Here is a 25,437-nt window from a genome sequence, read left to right as displayed (position 1 = left end):
CAGTGCAATAATTTAGGAAGGCCTTTACATCTATAACCAGAATTTGTTGATTAAAATAAGAAAATAAATATAAATTGAATAAATATCTCCTAATGCCCTATAAATAAATCTCCATTGGCTCATATCCAAAGATGGATTAAAAAAAAAAAAAAAGCAAATGAAATGTAATATGTTCTGACTTACATAGGATGTAGAATTATCTTTTCTAATTCACGAGACTGTAAGAGAAACAACTTTCCAATAAAACAAAATGAACCAAACTTTAAAAACTATCAACAAATATATTTATTGTGGTGGCTTTCCCCTCTACTAGATACACCTTGTTAGAAAGTAGCATCCTTCTTAATTCAGGTGGACCATTAAGCAGGTAATAAAATGGTTTCTCCCTCATTGAGAAAGAAAACACATAACTTTGCAAACATGTTATATTCTCCTTGCTCTAGTTTTTGTGTTCTATGAATCAGAATCTTCTAATAAGTATGATTTTGCTTTTGGAAGTAAGTTACAGGTACATGTTTACAGACTTATATAACCCAAGGGGTAGCAGAGGCTGAACCACACAGTGCTGACATAGACTGGAGGCCTGTTCCGGGGAATCACAACCCTTCACAGTTTTGGAAAGCACAAAAGTCATCTCCAACTCTATGGTTTCTTCCACATTTTGCTTTTCTCCAGTCCCAGACAGTATATTTAACTCTAGGTGCACTCTATTGCCGGACAGGACGAGGGCAATAGAACTGATCTTAATGTGGTGATAGTTCTTAGGATTCCAAATGCCAGGCCCTAGCATCGGAACACTCTCTAGAATCTCCTGGACAGACAACACTGTCCTTGGAAAGATGTGTCTCTCCCCTGATCTCTTATTTGTTTTGAAGGGATACTGTGTCTTTGAATTTGCAGAACTATCTTTTCCTTCTTAAAATAATAGCTTGAAAAAATATTTTTTTTAATAGGGAAAAGATGTTGCTTTTCCAGATGTCATCATTAGGTTGTTAGAACTTATAGCCTATTGAGGATTATGTACAAACGTTCTTGTCTCTTAAAAATGTGCAGAAGCAAGTACGAAAACCACTCGAAAGCATCCCTTCTTTGAACTTTGGGCTCTGATGTTGGTAATTATGCTTGTATGAAGATAAAACAACTGTTTGGAATGTTGTTTGGACCGAGCAGTAACTGACACATTGTCCGTTTGTGATCCTAATGGCTAGAGCACCTATCCTGGTGCTCCCCTGTCCTGGGCATCTGGTGGAGATAGCAGCATCACGAATCTACGACCATCTCATGGGACCCTCTAATGCACAGTGCTGACGGATACCGATTTCTGTTGTTTATCTTGGACCTTTCGCTTCTTCTGCTGCTGTTTATTTTCTCGTTGTTCTGGGGTTTCTCTGCTGGGTTCCAGACCTTTGTTATCAGGCACTGCATCCTTATTTTCTTCTTTATTAAGTTTTTTTCTTTTCCTCTCCCTTCCTTTTTTTCCTGAAATGAAAGGATACGCCTTTAAAAAATACATTCAATTATGTTCTATTTGGTTATTCTAAGGTTTTTAAAAAGAGCTGATTTTTTCTTGGGTTGCATACTGTACTCATAGATGCCAAATATCTACTATTTAATCATTCACTCAACTACTCTTTCTTAAGTCCATATTATATTTCAAGCAATATAAACATGAAACACATACAAAATATAATGAAGCAATTAGTAGATAATAGTTCTGAACTCTAGAGGATTTTATTGTTATAAATTTGGTAATATTTTACTTGATAGGTATTTATGGATATTTAATAGAAGGTTTGAAGATTTCTTGCCACATAAGAAATTTATCAGTGAGTATATATTATCTGGCTCCTATTAAGGCACTATTTTATATTCAAAAATTTCTAAGTAGCATTTACATATTTGCAATCTGTCAATATCTGCATGCCATCTACTAGAACTAATTTATATAACAAATAAGCAAGAAATAGATCATGAAGAATATCAGGATAACTTTAACATGAATATTTGTATGTTGATCTTAATTTCCAGGGGCAGTGGTGACTATAATACCAATAACCCTATAGTAGAAGCTACAAGGGCAGGGACATTGTGTATCATTCAATCAAATGAGCCGATAATTATTGTATATTTATTGGCTTCCATGGAGGTCTCTGACATTAAGCTGGGATTGAGGCAAAGATTTTATGTCAGGTTCACACTATGAGGCATTTTACAAGGTGGAATCAACATGACTTTAAAGCTTTTTATGTGGAAAGGCATATTGTGAGGTAGACTGGAGCCTGGGTAAAGAACTGAATTTCTGTTGGCATTGAAGAATGGCTGAACATTTTAGAAGAGAATAATATAATTAAAGTGCATGAGCCTGGCATCAAATAAGATCGATTGTTTTTATTTATTTCCAAATAGTGAATTAACTGGATGTTTTACTGCCATGTAAACATTTTACATATTCAGTCAACAATGTAAAATAATTTCTGAGAGCATGATTTTAGGAGCATCCATTAATACATAAATCCCAATGAGAAATTACTAATTCAATTATCATCGTAAATGAAAATTAGGAACCAACTATTCCTTGATGTAGAACAAATTCTGATAACTCATGTTCCCACCTACTAAGCCATGTAAAATTTGATATTAGTCTCTGTCTACAAAAAGATACTTTGGACAAAGGTATTTTGGGGAAATTATTTGCATGAGAGAACCAAAATATTTTCATGTCCTGAAATAGGCTGCAAATATTGAATTCAGTGGTTTGGCTTTCCTTTCCTTGAGCTCTGGTTTCAGAATCCCAGGGAGCAATATTATTAATAGTGCATATGTGTACTCGGCCAATACAGTCTCCTTGGATTAATGATTTTATGCCACAACTCGCTTTGTCTGAGACTATATTTACAAAAGCTTCCAGTTACTTTATGAAAACCTGCCTTGTTAGGCTCAACATAACACACCTCCAAATTCTGGACTGTAAAAGAACAGTTCATGGAAATGGGAATTCAGACCACTGTACAGAAAATATCAAATTGTTTTGGATATGTAAAGATGAACAAAAAGTATTGGAGTTGACTATGAGGCCTGGTGCACTAATTCCATTCTTCTTTTCGCTTAAAAGAATACGTCTGGATTGATAAGATTCTGTGGAAGAAATCCATGTTTTGTTTTGTCTTGTTTTTCCCCCCCATACTGGCTTTAAATACTACTCATTGGAAATGTTGACTTGCATTTGGTAACTAAACAGAGAAAAATGAAGAGTAAATTTACCGTACTGAATATGTAGCATAGTTTAATTTTCAGAAAGCCTCACAAATTGAAAGAATGAAATGCTGGTTCTCATGGTATGTGCTTGGTTTTCAGAAGGACATGGCTACAGAGGTTAGATTACATAAGATTTCCATTTTGAGGAGCATTTTGGAGGTGTTCAAGTTCAACTCTAAAAAAATTGTCAGTGGAAATCATTCCAAAGTTTCATAAAAACTACTGACCCCAAACAAAATGTTACTTTTATGGAAATCATCCAAAAGTTCAGTGTTTGACATTCTTCTCTTGATGATGGTCCAACATCTTACAGCTGTGATCCCAACCATAATGTTTTGAACACATAACTAATATATTGTTTTTTTTCCTGGTCACAGATTGATTTATATGTTTTTTAGCCACTTGTGACAACATACTCAACTTACAGTGCATTTCTGCTTATTAGCAAACTGATATGATTATTCCTTAAGACAGGCAGAAACATTTTTGGAAGTAGCTTGTATTATAGTTTTATAATCCAGGGAAGAGCTATTTAGTCTGGGCGGTGAGTGAAAGGGGAGGCTGTAGTAAAGTAACAGGAAACTAGCACATTGTACATTGTTGTTGCCCAACAGAGAGCTATTGCACAATAGAAAAATGGGATTATTATTTTTTACAGGCCATGTGTTCGTGGTTGGAAACACTAACTACCCTTTCGCATAAATAATATATTTTCCCCTTGTCTAAGAAATAAAATAGAAATGCAGAAGAGTCGCTGTAGTCCATTAAAAATCATGTGCGATTTGGAAAATTTTGCAAGGTTTTCATTAGAGAGGCCTCCTTTTTCTCTTCTGGTGACTTTTCATTGATGTGGTCAATCGTTATTTTTATATTTTTGGGGGTCATTTTGCAAACTAAGCATTCCAGTTATCACAGTCTTACATGTATGTGTTTGTATTTTCATTCATTGATTATGGGTGTGTGTGTCACGCATGGGTGTGTGTGTCAGAATTGGGCTGTAGATGGTTCTTATGATTAAAAGAATGTTCATCTTCCCTTACTGTTCCAGCTAAAAGAGTGGTGTTTGGGTAGAAACCATCAAAAGGGAAATTTCCTTTAGTAATCAAGTACAATTTGCGCTCCTACAGGGAAGCACTATGGGGTCATGTTGTAGACCACTGCCTTTAGAGTCAGAATAACATGGTGTTCAAATTCTAGGTCTGCCACTACCTGTTGTTTGACTTTTGGCACTCACATTGTTGATATCTCTCAGAATTAATTGCCTGATATTTAAAATGTAGATAATCATTAATACTTGTTAAACTTTGTAAGGATTACACAAGATGCTTGCAAAGCACTTAGCGTAGTGCCTGGCACACATTAATCACAGGAGAAGTGAAAGCGAATGTCATTAACTCATTCCACAAACATGAATTAAACCTCGACTCCATGCTAAAAATTGTGCTAAAACATGGAGATACAAGAGAGATATGGAGACAGACACAATAATGAGAGTCACAAGCTAATACTGAAAGAGAGGTATGCACAAGATCCTTTTGGGAGCACAGAAAGGAGAGCACTGAACTCTGCCAATGGAGATGGAGAAAGACTCCCCAGATGGGGTGATGTTGGAGCTGAGCCTTAAAGAATGGGTGAGCGCTTCCCAGGGTGATGAGGGAAGAAGGTCTGAGGGGCAGAGTCAGCAGCATGAAGGCACGCAAGGGCATGGTGAGTCTGGAAAACTGAAAGTAGCCTTCCTTGGTTTGATCATGGTTTATATATAGGATATTACCCAGAGAAACTGGAATGATATACAGGGTGTGATTGCCATATTGGGAGTTTGTCCTGAGGACCAGTGGTTCTGAAAACTGGGCAAGGGAAAGTATCAGAACCTGAGAGCAGGGCAGAGTTGCAGTGTTTCTGTGGCTAGTTTAAAAGGCCAACAAGATGTTTTGAGATATAACTTTATTTCCTATTTCATAAATACTTCGTAAGTAGTAAGAATCCATACAGGAGTATAGGCAGTGACTGGTATTCAGACGATATAGCTACATATTATCTAAGATTTTGTTGCAAACCAGAACCACATAATTGAATAGGTGACTGACATTTTGGGGATTCTAAAATTAATGTTTCATTAATACAAAAATAGAGTCATTATGTAAGCACTTCCTAGGGCCTTTTGCAGACCAGGTTTCCAAGCATAGATGACTTTTAAAAACGCAGAGTTTTAGGCCTCACCCTTGGAGATTATGATCCAGTAGTTCTAATGATGGGTCCAGGAACCTATAGCTAACGACAGGTTCACCCCCATTCGATTCTGATGTGCAGCACATTTAAGAACCATAGCTGGAGATCAACAGATGGTCCAATTTTCTTTAATATATACGCTCAAAATTTATTTCACATCACATAATTTCTTATTTAATTTCTTATATATTTTCCCAATGGATAGCAAATATTTTTGGCTTATTGTTGCTACTAATATTTTAAAATATATTTTTATTGATTTCAGAGAGGAAGGGAAAGGGAGATAGAAACATCAACAATGAGAATCACCGACTGGCTGCCTGCTGCACACCCTACACTGGGAATTGAACCGGGGCCTCCTCGTTCATAGGTCAACACTCAACCACTCAGCCACGCCAGTCAGGCATGTTGTTACTAATTTTTAAGGCAGGTTTTCTGATTAGGTACATTGGACATAGGTACCTAGATACAAAATAAACATTAGTTGCTAATTGTCTTTAGAAAACCTGTTCAAGTAGAAATATGAACTAGAAAGCATAAAGATGTAAAGGGAACAAAGAGAGAAGAAAATGATGAGTTATTTTTCCTAAGTTTTGTATTACATATTTAAGTTCCAAATGAAAATGGAAACCATAGAAAATGCTCAATTACCCTTTTAAATGTAAGAAGGTTATGCACAAAAATGTTACTTCCATATAATCAAAAATAGAACTGATTCATTGAAAATTACTTAAAAATAAATATCAGCCCATGATTTTCTGGATAGAAACATCTGTCTTGTGAGTAGGTCTTTAGAAAAGCTACCGCTTAGTGAAATTCTTAAAAGACACCACTAAGGGGAGCCATTGAGCTTTAAGTAGGTCCGGCTGCAAGACAAACCTATTTTTTCTCAAAAAGCTAAAAATGTATCCCACACTCTATTCTGAGAACTAAATATCACTAAATTTAAAACTCAACCCAATTAAATAATTATCCCATTCAAATTTAAAATTTTGCTAGGCCTTTTGCTTTATTGGGTATGGAATAAAATTGTTGGACACCCATGGCTTTATACACTTCAAAAAAGGCACACATGGTGTGAAAATGCAGTTAATGTGATGATTTTTTAATGTAGAGTTGCACCGGATTTTTATGTATAGAGAATGAAAATTCCAACTTTTGTTCTTTTTAGTTAATTTTCAAAGGCAGGGGAATTGCTACATTATAACTACTTCAGCAAATATGATCTATTGTATAGATGATATACATTTAAAGGCATTTGAATTGTGGATTATATATAAACAGAAGGGCTTGACAATGGTGAAGAACATAGTTGAAAGTCAGCAAGGCTAATTCCTTCTCAGCTACATTATTACCAAATGGAACTGATTTGAGAAATGCATTCAAATCTTTTGTCTTTTGTTTGCGTGTTTCTTTTAATAAAATAGAAATACTTATTTCCTGGCTATTATTTTAACCTAGAAACTTATAACAGCATGGTGGAAAATTAAATAATAGATAACTTTAAAATGGGCACTTAATTTATCTAAATTGAAATGCAAAGCTACCTGAAAGTATCTACTCCATAATTTTAATACATGAATTAATTCAATTGCATTTCTATTTAACTTCCAAGATGTTTCTGACTAATTATTCACAGAGAAATAATTTGACACACCATTACACACTCTACTAGATGTTCTTAATTTGGGAAAATTACCTTCAACCCATTTTTGCAAAGTTGGTTGTGATCATTAAGACATATTAAGATGGAAATTGCATTTTGCCACCAATTGAAAAGAGCCAGTTTAAGGGATACGTTCTATTTGTGGCACATGCTTTGGGGAATTCTGAACTAAGACTGTCCTGATGTGAGACAATGTAAGTAAATTTTAGGAAGTGAAACGATAGACCCAAGCTTCTTAACATGCACTCAGGGTCCTTGCCTGGTGACATCCATTTCGATACCCTCACACTGCTCTTCCTAGTGGCCCCTGCACTCCACTCACCACAACCCACAATATTTACTGGCCCCAGATATTTTATACATCACCCTGAAAATGCCTTCTTTATTGCTTGCTCTCACCCTGATCTTTTTCTACACGAGGTTATATATAATTCTATTTTCTTTGCTCCAAAAACTTCCAATTAGTAACCTGTTGCAATTTAATCAAGATGTGATGACTTGAAGAGCTGCTTTTAAAAATAGGAAGAGTAATGATAACAAAAATTTAACGAATACTTATATGTATCAAGGCATATTTCTAAGCAAGAGCACCGTGTCTACAATCTCTATTATAACCCTCTTTAACAGATGAGGAAAATGAGGGCTCTTAACCCCTGTACTCTTCTGCTTCCACATGATGTCTCCATAGAGCACAATGTGACATGGTGTCCTTGTTTTATTTCACACTTAAGCTACTGAGGAAAAAAAAGTGTCCAGGTGTGAACTTATTAAATAGATGTTTTATAAAAATTAAGGTGAAGAACATATTGACCCTCTTGAAATTTGAATTTTCTGAGCAGCCAGTCACCCATCAGAGTCTAATGGCGTTTTGTGTCAGCACCATTCAGTTACCTCATTCTCTACTCTCTTCATTTTTTTTTTTATTGCCACAAGTATATTTATTTTTCTGTATTTTCACCCTTCCCCAAACATGTAGAGGTAAGATACAATAGATATGTAATTTGAAATTATTTATATGGCATATCTAATTTACAAACTTTATTTTACATTTAAACTAGCACCATTACATTTTGAAATCCTAATAAAATTATCAGAGATTTTTATATTTTCTTACACTTAAGACAAAAAAGGAGAAAAAAAATACTGTATGACTTTCAAATGTAAAATTCCTCTGAGGTTTGAATGCAGTCCTATCGATTCATTTTACAGTAAACCTCCTAAATATCAATAATCACATTTAAAAAATCTACATTTCCATAATCTGGATTAGCATAATAAACTGTTTTTGCCAAATAAAATACTTTCCTTGTAAATTGATTATGTCAATAGGCCTTTATAGACTTTTTTTTCCCCTTTGGTTGTTCCAATAATTTCACTCCACACTAAAGACTCAAGTCAGATGTCTTAACAGAAGTTTCCACAGCCTTATCATCCCAGGGAACTCCATTGCACCTCATTGCTTCCGCTGCCCAGAATTCTAGCCTGGACTCCTTGTGTTCAAATGGGACTTTAGAGTTTGAAAGAAACTGTTAAAGATATTGAATATTGCATACTAGAATGCCTTTCTTTTGGAAATTAGTAATAAAAGGATACTTAAAAGTGCAACGAGGAAAAGTACCTAGAAATTTACTATTTGCAATATTTACAATGTACTCATTATAAAAGTAAAGGTTATTCTGTATTTCATTTTATAATATTTTTAAAAACATACAACATTACAATTTGTATTACATAACTATTTTAAGTTTAGTATTCTTAGTTACCGCTGTTTAAAAAAATTAGCTGTCAACACTGCTACAATGTGCTATGAAAACAAAGTTTAGCCTGGCTAGCATGGCTCAGTAGTTGAATGTCAACCTATGAACCAGGAGGTCACGGTTCAATTCCTGGTCAGGGCACATGCCCGGGTTGCAGGCTTGATCCCCAGTGTGGGGCGTGCAGGAGGCAGCCAATCAATGAGTCTCTCCCATCATTGATGTTTCTATTTCCTTCTTCCTCTCCCTTTCTCTCTGAAATCAATAAAAATATTTTTTAAAAAGTTTAGTATTCCTTTATGTAGACTTACTGTTATTTCTCTTGGATCAACCACCTTTTGATGAAAAGTCCATTTGAAATTAGCCATTTCAGTGTTTCAGTTTTCAGTGCAAAATCTCTAACTTGACTTTGAAATTCCATCCACCACACTAGGCTAGATTACAAAACTGTCAGAAACCAAATCACACACATTCATTTACATGTTGAAAATTTCTGGATCTAAGCACGTTCATATAATGTGTTTGGAACTAGATCTTTGGTCTTAGGCAATTGTATCCATTGGATAAGCGTGTAAATATTCTGATTTTTAATTGTTGTCAAAGGGTGTGCTGATGGATTTCATCTATTGAATCCAGTCAAATTTTGTTTATTACTCTTGCCATAAAATTCATGACTCGTTTGTAAAATGAATATTACTGCTCCCTTAAGAAAAGATGACTCTCTCTATATTTTGATTGTCTTGTATACAGTTTATGAACTTATAATAAGGAAACTTCTGTGATACTGCTTATCTACATTTTGGACAGTTGTGTGGCTGGTTCATCTGTTTCAAAAACCATTGGGGCCTGCCTGACAAGTGTTCTCCCTGAAATTTTGCGTTTAGCCCAGTCTTCTCAAAGCATGAATGACTATATTAAAATGGAAATGATGTGTTTATCTTTTTTGGAACTTATACTCTACCTTGTCCCTTCCTCACTGCCCGCCCTGACTCATGCTGGCTGCTACCTTATATCTCAAGGTGGAGAATATGTGTGAATAGATGAAATGTTTATGTCAAATATTTCTTTCATACCATCCTTTAAAAATCTATTTCAGTAATATAAATATTTTAAAAAAAACAGTGAAATAACCTCTTTGAAAAATCCTATCATACATATAGTGGCAAGCTTAAAGTATGTAAGTAGCATCATGGATAGGTTTTTCTATGAAATTATTTTAAAGCAGAATACACAATTGTCAGTGATTTCTTTAAGAAGTCTGAAAAAACTGTTTAATATTTCATTATAATTATTTTAAAAACTTTTCACACTCTTTGTGATAAATTAGTTTGCCTAATTTTGTGTCAATTTAAAATTAAATGTAACAACTTTATTTAATATATCACTAGTCAAATAAATTGAAAGTACTGCCTAAAGTATAGATTGCTTTGAAAATCTGAGTCTTAAAAGTATTTGTTTCCAGGTGAATTTTTACTTTCTTACTCTAAATCTGAGTTGAAAATCATTACCTCAGCCCTAATAGCACATATTAAAGTAACATAACAAAGAATGCTTAAATTTATTAACTTACCAAATCCATTTACCTTAGAAAACACCCAACCTCACTTGTATCAATATTTGATTCTGAAAGTTAATAATATTGTTTGATTTTTTCTTTTGCTTCCTTACATTTTTCTTTCACTAGAGAGCACAGTGATAGCTTTTTTTTTATGCAGAGCTTAGAATAACACCAGTATTTGAATTTTCCCCTTTTTTCTTTAGTTAGATATGTAGGCTCACAGTCAGTCTCTCATATTTGAAATGCATGTTCTGGAATCTGTTTATGGTAAACATCCACCAGATGACCCTCATGTCCCCCTCCCCCCCCCTTTTTTTTTCCAAGAGAAAGAGACTCACTAAGCCAAAAGCACTGTCTTCATCTTTGATGAAATATAGCTTTCCAATTAACAGGAAAGTCCTTCATTTCAAAAGGCTGAACAGAATGCTACTTGAAAATTCATTCCAGCTGGTTAACTTGAAGAACTGAAAGAATTCCAAAGAAAGAATATTCTCTTGGCATTTATCATTTGATTTTCATTTGGATAAATTTCTGTTTGCTCCAAGAACTTGTCTCAGAATTTTGTTCTTCTGAGACAGAAAAAGAAGTGTTGATAGCCATGTTTGACTGTGCTATACTTCCTCCCTTACCCAAATTGTCTACTTGGTTGTATTGACAAGGAAGGGGTGGCCTCATACTTGCTGACACATGTGCAGTGATTGATTATACAAGAAATGTTGATATTATTCTGATCTCTTTCATCATTTTATACACTAGTTGCCTCTGCTGTCTAATTCTCATTCTACCATAGCCCACTCTTCTTTGAAGCTTTTTTACTATTCTGTGCGGGGAGGGCGGGGGAGGAATGTAACTCTAATCAGGAATTACATCACAGGGAGAAAAACAAATTCCAAGTCTCTTACTTACAGTGCACGACGCCATGATATTTTTAGTATAGATGCCACACACTTTTATATAGCTATAATTTCACATTTTCAGCTATTTATTGATTGCCTATGTCAAGCTAATATTTTTATGCAGCTTTATTACATTCTGAAATGTTTTCAATTTGTTTCAGTGTTATCTTTTCTGTTACAAACTCTATCTCAAACTATTGATTTTTTAAACTACTTTGGAAAACATAGGAAAACCTCACTTAACCTCTACTATATTATAATTTGTAAAAAATAAGTTTCATTCATAATATAAATAAGATCCTATGGAAGATAATGCAAACTTTAAGATACTTTTTCTCCCTCTCTCTTTGTTGCTGCAAATATCTGTTCTTAGTTAGAAATACTTTCCACATGCATTTTCATAACCAGCAAGATAGCTCCCTGTAATTATAGTGCTTCATCAATAGTGGTTACCTAAACTTGAATGGAACACAACTGATTTAATTATTTTAACTTTTTTGGCAGTTGAAAGTTTAATAATCTAGAAATATCAACCCTATAATTAAGCAAGATTAGTAATATTTTACTGTTTCTCATTTTACAGCTTTTCACTGTGCTTTTTAAAATTATTGTATTGGTGTGGGTTATTGTAGAGGAGAGTTGAGAGAATAGACACATGTGCAACAAATGTGTATGTATGTTTGTGTATGTCTACATAAATATTTATGAACATATTTATTTATAGGTTCCTTCCCACCACAGATGGAAATGTTCTATTTTCCTGATGGATTGAAAAATGTCAATTCAAAGACCAAGAGCCTGTTTTCTAATTGAATTTTCAATGTGTATGAAAGGATATTCAATGTATTTATGAGTCCTTCAGAAATTTGAGCCCTTAAAGCAAAGAGATTTTGCTAGCTTATATGACTTTTAACTTGTTCTTATCAAACATGTTTTTCCATTTGTTAAGGCATGCAGCTTCTCTATTTTTGTTCCTTGAAAACTTTCAAAATGTTGTGGGGGTAAACAGAACATGGTCCTCTAATAAGCATCTGATTAATGGAGAAGAAATCAAAGAATTACTTTTATTCTTTGGTCACTCAACCTTTTATAGGTGGATTTTCCCAACTGACATTCTCATTAGAGCCCCAATTTGCCTCCTCTTTCTTTGCTAACTCGTTAATTTCCTTCCATGGTTTTGATTGGGTCCCTAAGTATATCGTAATATATTATCTACTGAATTTTCATTTATACCCAGGCCCTTTTGCAAATTGTCAGGTGATATTAAACCATGTTCTTATTTTTTGTAATATTAGGAAGAGCAATGTAGTAATAACTTCATATATGATAAACTTGTCTTTATAGAATCTCAAAATTAATTTGGATTTCCTTTAAAAATATTAAAAGAGAAAAATACAACTCATAGGACAGGTTATTTTTGGGTGGAGTGGGTTCCTGATTCATTTTGTGCACAGAGAACCTCAGAGCTTATGAAACCCACGTACCTGATCAGCACTGATGGCATTGCTCTGGCCCGGCCCATGTGACTCAGTGGTTGAGCATCAACCTACGAACCAGGAGGCCATGGTTTGATTTCTGGTCAGGGCATATGCCCAGGTTTTGGGTTTGATCCCCCATGTGGGGCATGTAGGAGGCAGCCAATCAATGATTCTCTCTCATCATCGATGTTTCTCTCTCTCCTTCCCCCTTCCTCTCTTAAATAAATAAACTCAATAAAAAATTTTTTTAAAAAAGAAAGAACCCCCCCCCCCCAAAGAAAGTGGTAGTTTTACCTTTCTCTTTGGCAAGACCCTGTATATACTAGCTACCCAATAAATACTTGTTGAAGATTTTAAATGAAACATAAATAATGCTCTCCTTTCTTTATTTCATACCTGTCCTTCTATTGGAGGAAGAGTTGGGGAAGGACAGGCATAGTGAGAGAGGCTTTGGGTGTTATCCTCACATTTGCAAGTGTGCTGTGATTACGCAGTATTTCAAATAACTTGTCTTAATGACTCCCATTGTTATTATGGCGCCCTCAGCCAAATAGCCACTTCCTTTCCAATATCAGCTTCAAGTGGCTACAGCCCACTCCGCAGGACTTCATCATGGTCTCAGGGAAATAATTTTGACTTGCCATGTTGTAGAAGGTCATCTTTGGGACCAAACCAAAGGTGAACGAATAGATTGTTCTCAGATTGCTTCAAGAAGAGAGTTTAGAAAGTCCAGGTTGCAAGAGAGAGGTTACAGGGCATTCTACTCTTTTATTTTTAGAAGAAATTATAATTCTAGATCAGTTTGGGGGATTTGAAGGCTCTAAAAGTTTCACTGAGGTGCAAACAGTGGCCTAACAAAATGTTTCTGAGACTGGAAAATAAGAGGTGGTCAGGGAGGGGCAGAAAGCGGGAATGGAAGAGGAGAGGAAGGGATTTGGGATGATTGTAAAAAGTCTAATGATGTCAAATAACCTTTTTTTCCTTAAACTCCCTTTTATAACAGGAGTAAATGATGCTTTATCTGGTGGAGTTGGGGATTTAGTCTTCCTTTAAAATGATGAAATATGACCCTGGCTTCCCTTGGCCCAGCTTGGGGCGTTTGAAGTGGCACCATAGTCTCAGGAGCCCGATTTCCCAGTTTTGAATGGCTGTGGCTTTTGTTGTAATCTGTTGAATTTTGCTTTCAGTGGAATTCCACCAAAATGAAGGGCCCCTGGTTACTATGATGAAACATCTAATTTAAGAGGGTGTGGCAAGGGCAGAGATGGCATGTGTAATACAATTAATGGGGAAAGAAAATCCCAGAAAAGACTGAAGCAAAGGAGCTGAAGCTTAAAGAAATTGTGATAATTCCTAAAGGAATGAACCCTGGCTTGATCAATCTCTATGGAAATGAATAATTATCGCTCCATTGAGTATTTAAGAATCAAATAAGATGATCTTGAAAATTAAAAAAAAAACTAAATACATTTTTAAAAAAAGTTTTAAAGAGATTGTTTTTGATAACCCATGCTTTTGGATTTTATTTTCTGAGCAAAGTGGATAATCTTCCTGTGTGCCTGAAGACCACATTAAGGTAGAAGAAAGAATATTTGTGATCCATGACTTTATATAAGCTCTTCCCTTATTTCTAGGAAATTTTTAGGAAAGGGGGAAGTGGTCTGGAGGTGATTAAAAATACTGAGAATTAAAAATACTTAAGGAAATCAAGAGAATTTCTAATTGGCAGTTCTGTCTCTGCTGTGCTGGGGGTGGGGGGTGGGGCGAACAGGAAGGAGAATCCTTCTTTCTCCATTATGCCTTGGCCATTTGTTATCCAGCACATTTTGGGGCCCTGCAAACTGTTGGTATTTCTCAGCTGCAGAGGCCTTGAGGAGTTTAGCACACGTGTCTCCTGGCAGCCTTCCCTGGGTAGGAACAGGTCTGGGTGTGGGTATATTCATCTGCCCCAACAGAAAATAATACCAGTGATTTCTAAAACACAATGAATATTTCAGAAATCACTGAATGACCTAATACAGGGGTCCTCAAACTACGGCCCGCAGGCCATATGCAAATACAAATATTGTATTTGTTCCCATTTTGTTTTTTACTTCAAAATAAGATATGTGCAGTGTGCATAGGAATTTGTTCATAGTTTTTTTTTTTTAAACTATAGTCCGGCCCTCCAACAGTCTGAGGGACAGTGAACTGGCCCCCTGTTTAAAAAGTTTGAGGACCCCTGATCTAATAGATGATTTTCACTGCTACTTACAACACATGGTAAGCAGTTGTATTCTTTATGTGCGCTAATCTATTTAACATTTTTATGTGTATATGAACGCTTAACATATTTTACTGTACTGGTTAAATATTTTGAAAAGTACTCTTTGCTTATATACATCCTTTAAGCTCCTTTTTGAAGGTGGTATCTCCATGAAGTCTTCCCTGTCATTCTCTAACAGATTCTGAAGTTAGAAAGATCTGAGTCTTGGCTAAACCACTGGTTATTGTCTCTCCTTGGGGGTGGTTACATAAACTCGTAAGAACTCATTTAAAAAAAAATGTGTGCTTAAAAAATATGTGTGACATTAAATTAAATGTCAACAGTCTGAAATGGGTAACAGAAAACGTGCGTGTTAGACGTTGTGTTACTTAACAGCAACGTGACCTTCAGCGAAGCCCTTTCTGTGCTTTATTAACTGGGATGGGCAATTCCTGTTATTCCCACCGTGTGGGTAGGGTGAGGAACAAATGATATATAAGAACTTAGAAAATGCAAAGAATTGATGATGACGATGGTCCCAAGGAAAACATAAAACAGTTGAGTGAAAAATGTCACTTTTGAAAATAGAACAGCTTTAATCTGACTGGGGTAAAATCTCAGGCGTACTTGATTCCTTTAAGACTTTTGGTGAAAGAACTTAATGCACTCAAATCCATCTACTTTAGTAAGATTTTGAAAATTTCACCTCTTACACATCTCTAATATATTATTCCTGTCTCTATCTCATTTAGTCCAAATGACAATCATCTCTAGATTTTTTGCAAAAAAACAGATCACGTTTTTTGTTTGCTTCCTGTCGTTTTTCACCTTCCTGGTGGGTTACCTTCTAATAGTGCAGAGGGCTGGTCTGTTGTTCCTTTTGGACACACTGTCTCTCTTTTAAATATGTTTTTATTGATTTTTAGAGAGGAAAGAAGAGGGATAGAGAGACAGAAATGTCAATGAGAAAGAAAACATCATTGATCAGCTGCTTCCTGCACACCCCCTATCCGGGATGGAGTTCACAACCCCAGCGCGTGCCCTGACTGGGAATAGAACCAAGGCTCTCTTGGTTCCAGGGTCGACGCTCAACCACTGAGACACATCAGCCGGGCTGGTGTCTTCTTTTTAAATCTCTCCAGTGCCAGTTCTCCCACAATTCGGATAACATAGTTTAGAAGGCCCCTCAGAATCTGACTCCAGCCTATTTTATAAAGCATTATCTCTCCCTAATGTTTCTGCACGTGACATGTCTCACTATTATTTGATCACATCATGTGCTTCTTGCTTTTGTGCCTTAGATGGTGCTGCTCAATGGAAAAATTCTACGTGGACTACAACAGGCAATAACAATTTACCTCCTCTGTTTCAGAACACCTTACATGCCCATTCCTTTTTTCCAGCAATACGTATTTGTGTATCTTCCTTGTCATTTTCACTTCTAGCATTTAGCACAGTTCCTGATAACATAGCTGTTATTCAATACACAAAATTGAATGAGAGGATGAAAAGGCAGAATGTTGAACACCAGAATCATGCAAAGCACCATGAGTGGTGATAACACAAGGTTTAAACAACAAAATAGTTTAATGACAATTTTACACATAAAAACACATTTTCCCCTCCTCCTCCTCCTCCTCCTCCTCCCCCTCCTCCTCCTCCTCCTCCTCCTCCTCCTCCTCCTCCTCCTCCTCCTCTTTTTAAATCCTCACCCAAGGATATTCTTCCATTGATTCTTAGATAGAGTGGAAGAGAGAGGGAAAGACAGAGAGAAATACCGATGTGAGGAAAACACATAGATTGGTTGCCTCCTGCACGCACCCCAACCAGGGCCCCAGTGGGGAGGAGCCTGCCACCAAGGTACATGCCCTTGACCAGAATCAAACAGGGGCCCTTCGGTCTGTAGGCCGATGCTCTATCCACTGAGTCAAATCGGCCAAGGTGAATAACACATTTTCTAGTTGGACATCAATTTATTCTCTGAGATTACTTTTCTTTTGTCACAATTGTAGCGCTTTGTTTCTTTATGCTGCTCTCAGTAAAGGAAGCTCTGCTTTTGGCGGTGATGTGATCCAGTAAATAAACTGCTCTATATGAGGCAGGGTGTCATGACATCACCCCAGCTGGGAGCAGTGAGGATACAAGGCTTACTCACAGCATCATCGCATCCAGCTTCCAATTTCTAGGCCTCAGTTTGTCCTCTGATTAATATGCACAACACACGCATGCACGCATTAGGGATGATAAATTTATTCATATTTTTCTACAGTTTGTTTATAAGAAAAATTAACTTTCCCTTTTAAATCTGTAAATGATAGGGGGAAACAGAGAGAGTAATGAAAGAACTGGGCAGACTTAGCTGAATCTGTCAACAATTTCTCATAGAAGAAATCATCAGCGTGAGCGTCCAGTTCATAAAAATGAGCAATGCCAGTTAATGTTTGTCCTTGGCTTAGTGATCCTTCGCCTAGGGTCCATAAAGAGAAGAATATGATGTGAATTGGGGACTCTTCAAATGCCTAAGAAGCATGACCCATTTTTCTGGAAGAGTTCCATGGTAGGCAAACTAATAGCTTCTCAAAAAATGAAAATGTCCTAATCCTGTGACTATGTTACTTTACATGACAAAGAGAATTAAGGTTGCAGATGAAATTCAAGTTGCTCCTCAGCTGACTCTGAGAGAGAGAGATTACCTGCGATTATCCAGGCGGGCTCAGTCTACTTCTATGAGTCCTTAAAAGTGGAAGGCGAGGCAGAAGGGTCAGAGAGATGTTATGTGAACGGATTCCACCTGCCATTTGTGGCTTTGAAGACAGAGGGAGGGACCACGAGCCAAGGAATGTTGGCAGACTCTACAAGCTGGAAAAGGCAAGGAACTGGATTCTCCCCTGGAGCCTCCGGAAAGAAACAGTCCTGCAAACACCTTGATTTTAGCTTGATTAGGCCTGTGTTGGACTTCTGAACTATGGAACTATGAGATGAAAATTATGTTTTAAGATACTACATTTTTTTGTAATTTATAACAGCAATAGAGCACTAATACAAGCTCAAACCTTGTAATGGTTTTCTTATATTTCAGTTCATAAACATATGCCGAAAACAGTTTTGAAGACCAGTGTGCCAATGTTCAAATGCTCTATGTAACCTGAATAGGTCATCCTGGTTATGAAAAACACCTCACTTGTCTACACAGAATTTTGGAATATAAACACCTTCATTTCCTTTCTAGAAACTTTACTCCAGGACATTTGGAGAAATTAAATTTATTGGTGCAAAATAATAGATCAAAAGCAGCCAAAGTGTCATAAAGACCCACATTTTAATTTTTTAAGGTTCATAACTCTACTACTTACTCAATTCCTATGAGAACCAAATTTTTGCTTTGTTTTAAAAAAATGATCTGATTCATTATTAGCCAAATTTTGAAACAAGGTGTATCCACCCCCTCTTACTTGTAGATAATATGGTGGAGACGCTCTCAGTGTTAATTTGTGAACAAGAATTCCTATTAAGCAGATATTCATCTGGACTATATCATCTGCAAAATCAGCTTTGAGAGAAATGGGAGAATGTGAAAACGGAGATTCTTTGAGAATGAACGTATGCCTTTCTCCATGCGCCCATATCAGTGTGGTTACAGAACTTTGGGGAATTTATTCCAATGTTTTCTCTACTCTCGGTGTTCATTGCTTCAGTTCTTCCTATCAGAACCTCCCGAGGTCAGAAAGTTTTGCCCTTTTCAGAGACTTTTTTCAGCTGGTGAAGGCTTCTAGGCTAACCAGAAATCAAAATGGGATGCTGCATTATGTCAGAACTGCATGTTTAGTCTGCTTTCTTAGAAATAATCAAGAAAAGTTATATGTGAAAAGACACAGATGCTCCTTTCTCAGAAAGAGTTTCATTCTTTTGAAGTATAAAATGAGAAAGTCGAGTTGAAATCTAGAACAATATGTATTTTGTATACCTACATAGATTTTATTGATTTCATGTATAAAAGTTCACAAAATATGAACATCTTTTGGAAAATGCCTAAGATTATGTACCTATAGCATATATTTACATATATTACTACTACATTATATGTTATATGTAATACAAGGCAGTAAATGTTCATTATGTTGATGCTGACTCTTAGCCAGACTGTGCTGCTTTGAAAATTCCTAGGAGCTTGATATTTACTATTTATCCTGACTTATAACTGAGCATAGTTGTAGCAAAGACTATATTGATGAGACTCCCAATTATTTTAGAAAAATCTTTGACACTAAGTTGCCCCATATGTAATCATTTTATTTTTTAATTTCTATGATTATGTGAAAAAAGGCTTAAATGAAACCTGCTTTAAGAAATATATTCCATATAATGAACAACATAAACTGATGAGCAAAAATAGAACCAGAGTCACTGAAGCGTTGAACAGACTGTCCAACCTATGAGGGAAGGTGGGGGGTGAGAGGGTAAGACATCAACCAAAGGACTTGTATGCATGCATATGAGCATAACAAATGGACACAGACTGGGGGGGGGGGCATGTTCTGGGGGGTGGGGATGGCTGGGGAGAGATCAATGGGGGAAAAGGAGACATGCAATACTTTAAACAATAAAGAATTAAAAAATAAAAATAAAATCATAAAGTAAAAATATATATATTCCATTATGAATTTTGTAATTAAGAAGCTTATGTGTATATCTGAGAGCACCTTGAGTTGTCTGTGACATTTATAGTTGTTGTGTAGCCCAAATTATACAAAATATCTCTGCTTATCAATTACAATATGATCTGTTTAAAAATATATACAGTGGAATATAATTACTTAACATTTTGATAACTATAAAGACTCTCTCATAGGAGGCATTGCCCTAGAAAGTCAGCTAAATAAATATCTATTAATATTCAATGAATGCCAGTTTCATTTCACACTTCATTTCTATTGCAGAAATGAGTCAAAGAAGGACTATATCCAACAGGTTATGAGACTAATAGTAGCATACTAAAATTTATTTCACCATTCCGTTTATTTTTTGGGGGGGGGGGGAGGTAACAACAAAACCCCATTAACAAAAACAAAACTTTAAGACCATCATTTGGCTCTCTCCGACTCCTTTCCCTGGACAGCACTTACAGTTGATTTTTGAGGAAAAACAAACACAGATAAAAAAAAATTGTCTTCTTGTGACTTTTTCTCAGTTCACATTAAAGTTTTTTTCCCCCCAATTCTTGTTTCACCACTTTAGTTGTTCACCCAGCTTTGTTTATTTGTTCCTATAGCTTGTGACATATGAAGTTCACACCCGATCACTGATTCTGATAGAATATAGAATTAAGTTCTTATGACTGTACTAAATTCCACATACTACTGACACGGAACATTTGGTGCCAACCTCACATTGACTTCATGTTACATTTGCACTCATGTCTTCTTTCTGACAGGGCACTCTCTACCTTCAGCTACCTCAGGGGCAAACACGCAGCCCTGCCATCTGTATGACCAGCTGGGTTCAAGGAGGCAGAACCTCACAGTTGGCAGCGACCAAATGAATGTCTCTTCTGTGCAGCGGTGATAGAGTTCTCACTGGTGAGCATCTGATACAAAGTGGTAGCTTGAAAGGCTGGGGATTCGCATTTATGACACTTAAGCAGATTTTAGGCTCATTGGCTTATTCCCAAGAATTGGGTAACATGTTATAGTTTTTAATGATTTGTTGGTTATTTGTTATTCTTTTAAATTCCCAAAGAATGAGAAAAATATCCAGTGGGAACATTGACGTGAGCAATAGACTTAACAGTCACTTTCATAAGCCATCAGCCGTGGCACATCACATTAAAAACCCCAAAGGCAGGCCAATCTTGTGTCAAAGTTCTCCGCAGTCAGAGAAAGGTTTTCCCATTAAGGAAGGACCAAGTCCAAAAGAAGTCTTGCTTGCCCTAGCTGGGTTGGTTCAGTGGATAGAGCCTCAGCTTGAGGACCAGAGGGTCCTGGGTTCAAATCTGGTCAAGGGCACATAACAATAGGCTCCTCCCCAGCCCGGGCCCTGGTCGGACTTGTGCAGGAGGCAACCAATCTATGTGTTTCTCTCACATTGGTTTTTCTCTTTGTCTTTCCCTCTCTCTTCCTGAAAATCAATGGAAAAATATCCTTGGGCAAGGATCAACAACAACAACAACAAAGAAGTCTTGCTTAAAATGTAAGGTTTGAGAATCTTAGTAAGTGGAGGAGGTGGGGGAGAGAAGGTAGTGTTTATTAGCGATAAAACTGTGCTGCCACAAGGAATCATAGGGATTATCATGAGCATACTAATTCAGCCATAAGACATTCATTTTTTCAACAGCTGTCACCTGAGTTAAATGAAGATGAGTTTTAACTTTTATTGTTTGAAGTTAAATAAATATATTCACCCTGGAGTAGAATGTTTCTTCTTTAAACTGCATCTTGAGGTTTTCTTCATTGTCCAAACTCTGGATTATCATATATTCATTTAAAATTACTTCCTGGTGACTCCTAACATAAAGTGCCTGCCACTCTCCCTCCCACCCCCACCCCGCCCCCAGAACTTAAAATACACTGTGCTCTTTTAAAAATGTATTCTTTTTATCTGTTTGACTGTATCAGTAATAGTCAGAAAAAATAACTGACCGAACAAGTGGGGTTTGAGGACCCAAAGAAAATCATGGTAAGAAGTGATATTTTAGGTCTATTCACAAAAAAAGGAAATTAAGTTCCTTGACATTGGAGCGCCAACCTCCTTTGTAACAGGCTTGTACTTCAGCTTCCTTTTCTGCTTAGTCACTGCTTTAACTCCCACTCTGAGATTGATTGCATGACCCTTGGAGATGAGTGATCTTCCACTTACTCTCCGCCAATGCAATCTGGACAACCTCAGGGTTGGTGAGGCTCCTCTTGGGTGGTTTTCATTTGTTTTAAGAACATTAAAGTATCTCATAAATCTATATTTATTATATTGGTGAGTAATCTTCTGTAATTAAATATGAAATGCTGAAGACAATGTTAAGGTAACAGTGGGGTCACAAACCTCTTTTTATGGTGGTTTCATGGCTACAAAAATACTCTGGAATTTGCTTTTGCATTTATCTCTGCATCTGCTTAACATTACAAAACATCCAGCAGCATATCATTTTCAGATGGGCACTTCATAAGTGTTTTAAAATAATAGTGTGTTTTTTTATGATAGATACATAATGCTCATAATAAAACAATTTAAGATGAATCTTAGAATGTGGTTAACAATATCCTTATTCAATATAATGTGTTCTTGCTTACCAGTATTAGAAAATTTGGTGAACTAGTCTTAAAGAATACAGTCTTTAAGGATATCCAGATTTTGATACTAGCTCTATTCTTACTAGTTTTTAGACAGACCAGTAAAGAGATGAAGAAGTTGGGCTGAGTAATAAAAACAAATCCGCTATAAACCCACAAATTTGGAACCTATGTTTGAGAAGGCACTATGGTAAGTATGCTAAAATTGACCTTTGCAATATCATCAGGGAGAAGGATTTTTAAGTAGATTTAAAATTGAAACAAAGTTGTTTTTAGAGGTATTTTAAGTTATCCAAAAGTATAAAGTTTTCCAGCAATTTATATCATTTATGAAAAAAAGTGTTACCAGGCAATATTGTTTGAAAACTGAAACAGTCACCTAACCAATATGTACTTGGCACCTTAACCAAATGCAATTGAAGAAAGTAATAGGACTGTATGTCTTTCTAATATATTCTATATTCTGTAATTCAGACTAGCAGAGCTCTTACTTCTTTGAATTATCTGGGTTTCAATATTAAAAAAGATGCATTCTCCCACCCCCAACACAACAAAATCTAAACACTGCGCTTTTGGATTTTATCTTCAGAGAGGAACTGTATTTTCTAAGTTAGATAAACAAACAAAACAAAACAAGTGGCCATACCGGAAGCTAAGAGACATTAAGGGTCAAATATAGGAATAAAACTACACATCGATAAATATATACTGGGAAAATGTATAAGTTAGAGAACAAATAGATTCTAGGTCTAGAACATAAAGAGAATGATGAAGAGAGCATTGAGTGACTTCAGTAAGGCTGGAAAAATCACCTTTTTTTTCCATATAAAATTAGAGGCCCAGTGCATGCATTCATGTACATTAAAAGAAAATTAATTAGAAGAAATATTTTAATATTGCTATTCACCCTTCCTCTATAATAGAAGTGTCAACCAAATTCATGATCAACAATAATAGATTGAAACACATGTGTGCGATTGGCACCAACGAGAGCTTTATATGTATCGTGCATGTGCAAGTCAACTTAGTCTTTTATAGATATAGAATAAACTTGCTTAATTAGATCTGCTTTCTGATGTAGCTAAACTTTTTCCAACCCAATAAAGCACCCCTACTTCTCTTTCAGGTAATTGTCAGCAACACAGCAGTAAATATCAACACGAAGCAGATTATTATTATAGATCACGCAGGGAGAACAAAGGGTAAAATATTTCATTGTAGCAGTGTTTGACTATATTCTGTGCAGTGAGAAAACCTGAAATCATTTTCAATGTCCACCATTTCTTACTTCTTTTCAGTCGGCTCAAGTTACTAAGCCATTTTCAGGCTAATGAAAAGAAAATAGGATTCCACCGAGTCTTCTATCTACCTACTCCAGGACTTCTGTGAGGATCAAATGAGATGAAGCACGAGAAAATGCTTCACAGACATTTGGTTAAAGTGTAAAATGTTTGCACCTGACTATAAAGCAAGTTGTGTTCCTGGGCTGAAGATACTGCAAGGAGGCTAGTAGTCGCTAGGGAGAGGAAGCTGGGCATTGCTACGTTATGTCATTACTGGGTGCCCACAGCTACTGTTTCCAGGCTGGGCTGGGCTATGGGCCACATTTTGCTGCATGGGGTCTCGGCAGTGTTGGCTGTGATTTGGTGGGGTGTTGCTCTGGGGTGGTGGTTGGGCCTGTGTGCCATTTGAGGGAAGCCAAGTGTTGCTTTGTGGGCGCCAGTCCGCAGTGCCGTTTCTCTGTGTGCATCACGGCAGCTCCTGCATTGAGCATCTGCCCCCTGGTGGTCAGTGCACGTCATGGTGACAGGTCAGACGGTCGGACACTTAGCATATTAGCCTTTTATATATATAGATGTGCTATAAAATCTATTCACTAAAAAGTTTTAAAATTGAATACATTTTCATGCATTTAAGTCAGAGATACAAATGTAAGAAGTTTAAGTGTTCCTCATGCACATGATTTTATGACAGGTTCAGAAAATTAAGGTAAAGCTGCCCAAAGATAGAAAGCTTCTCCATAAATCTAAACACTACTCCTGCCAGACATCCTGCAAAACTGGCTTAGGAAAATTTTACTGTGCACTTCAAATGGAAACCTATTGTATAACTGAGGATGAATACAAATGGATCATGAAACAGTCTTTGTTTTTTTAAAAAAAGTGTTGGTGATTATATTCCCAGTTCGCTGACTCCATGGGTATTATTTTTAATTGCTGTGTGGTACAACATATTTACTTTTTGAGGAAGATGTTCCATTCTATCAGTCGTAGAGAATATGGTGGCAGTGAGGACAAACTGAACAGTGACACCGGATTTCTTAACATCCCACATTTCATTTGCTCTCTTCACACCTTTTGCTCTGTCCCTGATGGGAGCATATCCCCTATTCCAAAATGAGGCTAAATTTAGTGTTTGTAAAATGCACAGGCAATGCCAAAATGACAGCCACCAATTTTCTGTTTCCAATAGAACATCCTTGAATTTGGAAAAAAAATTAATTATGTTTCAAGTGGCTTTAGAAGGCTTAATAGACTACTAGTTGGTTTTACCACATCTTAATTCTAAAAATCTGTATATAATTTAAAGGAAACATATCCATGTGTTTCTGACTAACTTGCCATTAAGCTTATTTTGTGAGCTCAATTTCATGCCTAAAAAATATTTAAAAGCCTCTTTAAATTTTCAAGCCTTTGCTAAGAGCAAGGTATTGCAAACACACTGTTAGAAACAGGCTGGCCTTTGACATCTCAAACTAAAGGCTGTCAATAGGTATCTAATAATATTACTCCAGGAAATAGATGCTCCCATCTTCTTGAAAACAAATAGCCTCTGTTTGCCACCTTGGAGGGGCATGCTGTACGTTTATAATGTCAGAAAGAAACTCGTATTCCGTGAGCAGTTTCCCTTGTTTCTAAGTTAGGATATTCGAGGAGGGATTTTGCACCATTGCCTTAGCTGCATCTCCCGTGCCTTCAGCAGATGTCCACAGCGACTGAGAGCAGCATGTGATTTTTTCCATATAGCCGTGAGTTCCCAGAGAACAAACCCAAAGTCACGCTGCATCTGCTTCCTT

The 25,437-nt window shown here is 36.4% G+C and overlaps 1 protein-coding gene across 1 annotated transcript in view; it reads right to left on the bottom strand.

Annotated features, from left to right (window-relative positions):
* Positions 1 to 247: 247 nt before the first annotated feature.
* Positions 248 to 25,437, bottom strand: part of RSPO3 (R-spondin 3) — an 86,699-nt gene continuing 61,509 nt past the window's right edge. The window contains exon 5 of the mRNA XM_036318361.1: positions 248 to 1,479. Within this exon, the coding sequence (XP_036174254.1) occupies positions 1,292 to 1,479 (188 nt within the window). The 3' untranslated portion in view covers positions 248 to 1,291. The remainder of the gene's footprint in view (positions 1,480 to 25,437) is intronic.

The sequence above is a fragment of the Myotis myotis genome, unplaced genomic scaffold, assembly GCF_014108235.1.
Source record: "Myotis myotis isolate mMyoMyo1 unplaced genomic scaffold, mMyoMyo1.p scaffold_m19_p_7, whole genome shotgun sequence".
Classification (NCBI taxonomy): Eukaryota; Metazoa; Chordata; class Mammalia; order Chiroptera; family Vespertilionidae; genus Myotis; species Myotis myotis.
This window is presented reverse-complemented; position numbering and strand designations above follow the sequence as displayed.